Source organism: Chelmon rostratus, chromosome 10, assembly GCF_017976325.1.
Source record: "Chelmon rostratus isolate fCheRos1 chromosome 10, fCheRos1.pri, whole genome shotgun sequence".
Classification (NCBI taxonomy): Eukaryota; Metazoa; Chordata; class Actinopteri; order Chaetodontiformes; family Chaetodontidae; genus Chelmon; species Chelmon rostratus.
In genome coordinates, this window is record NC_055667.1 from 25,075,576 (window position 1) to 25,082,609 (window position 7,034).

At 43.3% G+C, this 7,034-nt stretch overlaps 1 protein-coding gene across 1 annotated transcript; it reads left to right on the plus strand.

The window, feature by feature from the left end:
- The first annotated feature begins 4,514 nt into the window (after positions 1–4,514).
- LOC121612547 (UDP-glucuronosyltransferase 2A2-like) lies at positions 4,515–6,125 on the plus strand. The gene has a single exon (XM_041945501.1). It carries the CDS (start codon positions 4,515–4,517, stop codon positions 6,123–6,125), a length of 1,611 nt encoding a protein of 536 aa, XP_041801435.1.
- Positions 6,126–7,034: the final 909 nt, after the last annotated feature.

Genomic DNA, 7,034 nt, shown 5'->3' on the forward strand with positions numbered 1-7,034 from the left:
ACACCACTCCGCCAAAGTATTCTCAACCCACCCCAACCCCCGCACCCCCCGAGCCCTCTCTTTTCATGACACATGGACATATGATAGCAGCAGACGGGGCTTGTCCTTTAATGTTTGCCAGGGCCAGAGTTCACAACATACACACACATGGCAGGGAGAGGCAGCACTCAGAGGGCGCGTTGTAACGAGTGCAAAGGTCGCCGAGGAGGTGATTGTTGTTGCACAGGGAGACACGACAATATTTATGTCTACAGACCATCATCTGGCATGTCCAGTTTAATGAACAACAGTGATGTCAGCTGTGATGTGTCACTGAAGCACATAATACACTTTTCAACAGACGGATCTTCTTAGTGCAGTACAGAACAGTCATGGTGGCTTAAAATACACAGAGACTGTGGAAGACTTGCAGCACGTCCCAATCCACACTGCAATCTAACTCTTTGCAGGTCATGTTTATACTGTTTGCCAAAAAAAACAACATACTTTACCATTTTATACTGAGAAGAAATGATGCAACAGTGCCAAAATAAAGTGTACTCCACCCAGAGAGCATGCACACTAAATATGGTCTATTTTTAAATAGCCATCAGGTTTGACATTAGGGATTTAGTGCTCAGCAGGTCGCAGGTGATCAGAGAGCCTGCTTGGTTTATAGTTAGTGCAGATTTGGAGTCGACAAGCTTAGTTAACGTGTCCTGCCAGTGAAATCTTCATAGTGCAGACTGTCAGCCTGGTTTACGACACTGAGACTGTTTCTGTCTTCCCCTTCCCATGTGATTTACAATTATCTAAATACCATCTCCACCTCTGGCGGTGGTGCAATGTCCCAGAAAACACTGTCACACAGCAAAAACTCCTATGAATAATAAAACGTATCTTCTTCCAGTTAAGACCTGATTGTAATGAAGCCCGAACAAGACCCTCAAATTTGGTGTCATGAATGTCAGATCACTGTCTACCCAAGTCTGACTGACGAACCATTTGATCTTTGAGAATAATCTGGGCGTGACATGAAAATGGTTGAAGCCAAATGCGTTAAATCTAGCTTCCCCACCTGACTACACCTACTCCCATGTTGTTCAGGCCACTAAGCACAGTGGGGATGCTACCTTAATCTTAGTCTATGCTTTTTAGTCTATAATGCTCTGGCATTAAAACCATCTCCATCAGCTGTAAATTGCTTTGTCCACAGAAATAATTCCACCTTGTGGGACTCTGTAGACCACATGGCCCTCACACCCTTTTAGTTATTGATGATTTCAATATTCACTTAAATAATAGGGTGCAGGGTAGCGGACAGAGTTAAGACTACAGACTACAGAGTCGGCAGATATATACATGATAAGCCAGCGCTGGTAAATGAGAGACTGGCAGCGGGAAACCATTTGCCTGCAGTCTTGCTCCTTCCCTCACACTGACCGAGCTTAAACTGGCTTAAACCTTCTCCCCCTCTGGATTCAGCTGCATGTCTTGCAACCAAAACTAGGAGTCTATCAAACGAGGAAGTCCATGGCCTGGTTTACACATGAAACACGTGCTTTGACGCAGGCCTGCAGGAGATAGAAACGTAAATGGTGTAAATCAAGGCTGGAAGTTTTCTACCTTACATGGCGTGAGAGTGTAAGGAATGACAGCATGCTCTGACCGCTGCTAAAATAATAAATAGATAATAATAGATATTAAAAACATGCTGAATTCCTGCTAGTCTCAGTTCTTACACATCTTGACAGATTGTCTAAACTGGTTTTAGCTCAACCTCCTTTATCTAAACTTTTTTGTCCACCTCTGGAACCTTCGAGGCTCAAGATTGCTAATTCATCACTTACAACTGACATTGTCCCCACTAGCTTTAGGACTGCTGTGGTTAAACCTCAACCTAAGAAACTGCACCTTGATCCAGGATCTCTGAATAAACCAGTCTCTAATCTTCCATTCTTTCCAAAAGAACTAGAAGGAGCTGTGACTCAGTAACTTTCAGCCCACATATCCACCTCCGAGCTTCTATTACTGGCTCTCATTGTGGCTTTTGATACTGAAGTTTATCAGCCAGGTCCTGCCAAGCAGTGGTATGATGTAGGAAGAACTCTGCTGATACAAGCTTGAGTTGAAGAGACCTTTATTAACAAGCAGTATCAGATCAGATGCCGGCCATCCGAGAGAGCTTCAGGGTCAGATCAGAAGACTCTGCCCTTAACATACAGACAACACAATATATAGCATGACTGTTTATCTAACTCCACCCATACCTTTCCCTAGCTTAAAGACCAGATCATGCTCTGGGCATTGTCCCACTGAGAAATGTTCTCCTTTGTGACAATCTATGTCTACATCTAAAGTTAATAGTCCTAATAGCCCCCTAAACATTACTACCTCTGGTTTATCTATTCTTTATCTGACCCTACGTGACCTCTCATACCACAACTAAAAGTGGTCTCCATTCCAGACATCAGTTTACCCCTGATCATGCTTGATCTGACGATATACCTCAATACCTTTGATGACTCCTTGGCGGATGGAGTATACTCCTACACCGACTTGAAAACCATTTGGTGTCTCTGGCCTAGCTCTTGCTTGGTTAAAATCTTTCCTATCCACAGTGGATTATTCCTACTACTATTTTGTCTCGTGTTATCACCTTACAACATATTTCTAAGGTTAAGCCTCTGTCATGTTGTTTTGTTAAAGTTTGATAAAGTAGAACATTGCATGTTCGGTGAGGTCAGAGTTTTGCTAATTGCCATGTGGAAACAATGTAACAAGATGGCAGCCTGACTGTTGGTATTTTTATTCACTGTCAATTTAGCACCTTTATATGAGCATCTTACTATAATTGTTTAACTGGGGTTTGAGTGAAATGAGGCAAAGTGTGGACAAACAAGTTAAACTCATAGTTAGTGTAAAGTTATTAATGTAATGTTAAGTGGCCTGCTCTACATCTTTTCCCCTTTTCCCATTGCTTTCTAGCCTGTAACCTGCTGTAATCTGCCTGTTGTTAAACCTTGTCTGATGTTTTCTGGACTGCGTTATGGTCCGAGACGGCTTTAGACCGTCTGTAAATAAATTACTCAACTGATCCTGTCTGCCTGTGTTTTGTGTTCGGGTCCTATCCCTGTCGCCTGCACTCACCGGCCATGACAAAATGTTAATTGATAGCGAATGAAGAGGCCTGGTCGAGCAGGCTGACCTGCCAACTTTACTCCAGCCAGTGGTTAAAATTCTGTCCAGTGGACTCCAATGGTCCAAAGTTCATCCACAGACATAATGGGACATTACAGAATTGTCATTTTTTTCTTCTTTTTTCCTCATAATGTGCATGCGTGTGGAGAGAAGTGGGAAGGGGGATATCATTTAACCAAATACATACTGTATGAATAAACAGCTGTTGCAATGCTGTGCAGTGAGAGAAAACAGAGATGACAGCTGTAGCTTGTTTGAATATATTAGACTTGTTTGCAGCCTGCTTCAGCACCAGTTTAATATTTCTGTGAATTGTTCCACTCTGGAAGTTTGCAAAAGGGCATCGAATGTCGTAACGGGAAAAAAATCCGGGCGGGGGGACGTGATAGCATTTGGCATCAGAATGGACCAGCTCAGTTATACATTCACTTGCATCTCAACTGTTGATATTAAACTCAAACTCTGGGTTCTTCTTGGTCAGACAAAGAAGTCACGGAGTCTGAGGTGAGGAGTGATTTTACTAAGAAACTGTGTGTTGCTGCTTGTGTGCTCAGTTAAGATCAAAGCTTTTGCTATATCCTGCTTGCTGCATTTTGCAGTGGTGTGGTCGTGGCCTAAATTACGGTTTAGGACCTTTTTAAGAGCAGGCGAATCACAGATTTGATTCAGACCACTGCAATGTTTGTCATGTTGCATTCTTTGTATAATTTTACTTTAATATTTCTAGAATTTGAACACTGTAAAGAGAAGTGCAAATTGAGACACTGTACAGGGAGCGAAATGTAGCTGATGGTCAGGTTTAGAAAAGACAAGACCGGCTGTGCAGCAGGAGACTGATCAGGCATTTGAACAAGAACACGCACATTGACTTTTTTTAGAGGTTTAAAAGAGACGAGAAGTGTCGACAGAGATCTAGTTCAACATGTCAAATGCTTATTCTGAGGCAAAGAGCATGATCTCATACATATTAACATTAAAAGGAAAAAATGCATACAGTATAAAAATTAAAGACAACACTGAACTGTTTGCAAACAACCAATTATGTGCATGCATGCTTTGACTGGCGTCTCTGAGCGTTAGCAGTATGCTGTCAGTGTTTTCCCTTTTCTTAGAGATATGTGAGAAATAAATGATGTGGGAACACAGTCTGTCACACCTTAAATGGGATCATGTGACCTCCATGTCTTTTGGGCAACTGTTTGCTAACACGTTGAGACAATGAGACAATGTGACAGCTTTTAAAGATGATAATATGGGAGATTCTTCTTCTGCACCTGGAGGAATGTGTGAACTGCAAACGCTTGTTCAGTAAGTTCTGTGTCTCCTCTACAGTGATGGGGTCATATCCAGCGCTGGCGTTCATCCTGCTGTTTTCAGCAACTCTGTCCCTCAGTGGTGATGCTGGAAAAGTGCTGGTTTTCCCTATAGATGGGAGTCACTGGCTGAACATGAAAATCCTGGTGGAGATGCTTCATTCTCAGGGCCATCAAATGACAGTAATACGTACCTCCACCAGCTGGTATGTTTCTGAATTTTCACCTCATTACACCTCCATCACCATCACCCAGGAGCACTCACAAAACATTGAGAGCCAGGACTTCATGACCTCATTTTTGAAGCGGTCAATAGAGATCCGCCGGAATAAAGGCTCACCATGGGCGTTTGTGGATAATTATAGGAACCTCTTCAATCTGATAAGGGAGAACCAGGTAGCTGTGGCAAAACTGGTCACCACCATCTTTGAGAATAAGACACTAATTCATGAGCTGAAGGAAACTGGATATGATCTTTGTTTGACTGACCCTGCATTTCCAGGTGGAGTGCTGTTGGCACACTATCTCCAGCTTCCCATGGTTTTCAATGTACGCTGGCTTTTCAACGGAGAGGCACACTTCGCCATCGCCCCTTCTCCTTTGTCCTACGTGCCTCAGTTGTTCTCTGAGAACTCTGACAAGATGGACTTTTTCCAAAGACTTGATAATATAATCCGTCACAGCATTTTGGTTTACATGTACTACTATGTCTCAAATCCGCCTTATCAGGCTGTGTGTGATCATTATTTTGGATCTGATGTCACCACCATGTCTCTCATCCAGGGAGCTGATCTCTGGCTAATGCGGGTTGACTTTACATTCGAGTTCCCTCGTCCAACCATGCCCAACGTCGTCTACATTGGAGGCTTCCAGGGTAAGCCGTCCAAACCTCTTCCGTCAGATTTAGAGGACTTTGTACACAGTTCTGGTGAACATGGTGTAGTCGTCATGACTCTGGGGACCCTGCTAGGCGACCTCGGCCCCGAGATATCAGAGATCATCGCATCAGCATTTGCCAACCTCCCTCAGAAGGTTGTGTGGAGACACATTGGGAAGAGGCCCATCACTCTGGGAAACAACACCAAGCTGGTTGATTGGCTGCCTCAAAATGATATTCTAGGTCACCCAAAAACCAAGGTTTTTGTCACCCATGGGGGTACTAATGGGATTTACGAGGCCATCTACCACGGTGTCCCAGTTCTGGGCATTCCTCTCATCTTTGACCAGTACGACAACATGGTCCGTATGAAGAGCCGGGGGGCGGCTGAGTTTGTTGACGTGACAACAATAGATGTTGAGGCCCTGACAAATGCTCTGAAGAATATTCTAGACCCAGAAAAGCCACACAAACAGAATATGCTCAAACTGTCACAGCTTCATCATGACAAACCTATGAAACCCCTGGACACTGCCATTTTCTGGATAGAGTACGTCATGAGGCACAAGGGCGCAGCACATCTGCGCACTGAGTCCTACCAGTTGCCGTGGTATGCTTACCACAGTCTAGATGTGATGGCAGTCCTTGTAGCATTTGGTCTTCTGATCATTGCTTTAGTTTGGGTTTCCTGTAGATGTCTCATTGGAAGTTTGATAGGGATAAAGAAGTCCACATACAAGCCCAAGAATGAATAGATAAATATAATGATTAAAACAAGATTGATGCTGTTGATAAGAGTAAGATAAAACATACCACTAATTTACAGTGTTGTCCGATTCCTCAGTCTCAGCAGAGAAACATCTCTTCTACTTTTTCTCATGCTCACTCAGCCTCATCTGCTACTCCACGATCGTCCACTGCAGGCAACATCTGTTACTTATAATAAAGGTGTTCTTTTGAGATAAAATAATGATTGATAACATCCTGATTGCCATCATGCCGTCTCTGACTATTCCAGCCAAGCTATCTATGAACTCCACCAGTTGTCAGAAAATGATCATCTGTCAACCAGGCCTCCATGTTGCAGCTGCTTCCACATTAAACCAGCGGTTCACATCCATTCCAACTCAGCTGCTCAACACTTGCTGGGCCTGGCTGTTCAGTCTATCAGCAGGTCTGGTAGACCACCTTTCTCATGGATTTCAGATCAGTTACATATTTCACTAGCTCCTAAGTGCCTTGTCCAAGCTGAATAATTATTGTCATTTAACCAGGATTCCCCTGTCCAATGAGGAGAAAATCATAATAAATTATTTAATAGCCACCAGGCCTTGATTTACCTGAACTACCAGGCCTTTACCTCAAATGGGCAATATTAGAGACAGGCCTTTATTTCTAATTCCCTGTGTTTGATAAAGGTATTTTCTATTTTTTTTTTCGTATGAAGCTTATTTCCTACCTACCTGTATCCAAGAGCTGGCCCGATGAGTAAGTGAACTGAGCACCTGCTTAGGGCCCCCCTTGGCCACCAGGGCCCCCCAAAAGTATTTAAACTGTCCCTGGAGAGAGCTTGAAATGTAATATGACTGTTGAGGTAAAGTCAGAGAGGAGTGCATATTATGAAGAAAAGTGAAAAGCTGGCCCATTAAATGAAGCGTCTACAG

Coding starts and splice junctions, on each gene's coding strand:
- LOC121612547 (XM_041945501.1), top strand. CDS start 4,515: ATGGGGTCATATCCAGCGCTGGCGTTCATCCTGCTGTTTTCAGCAACT.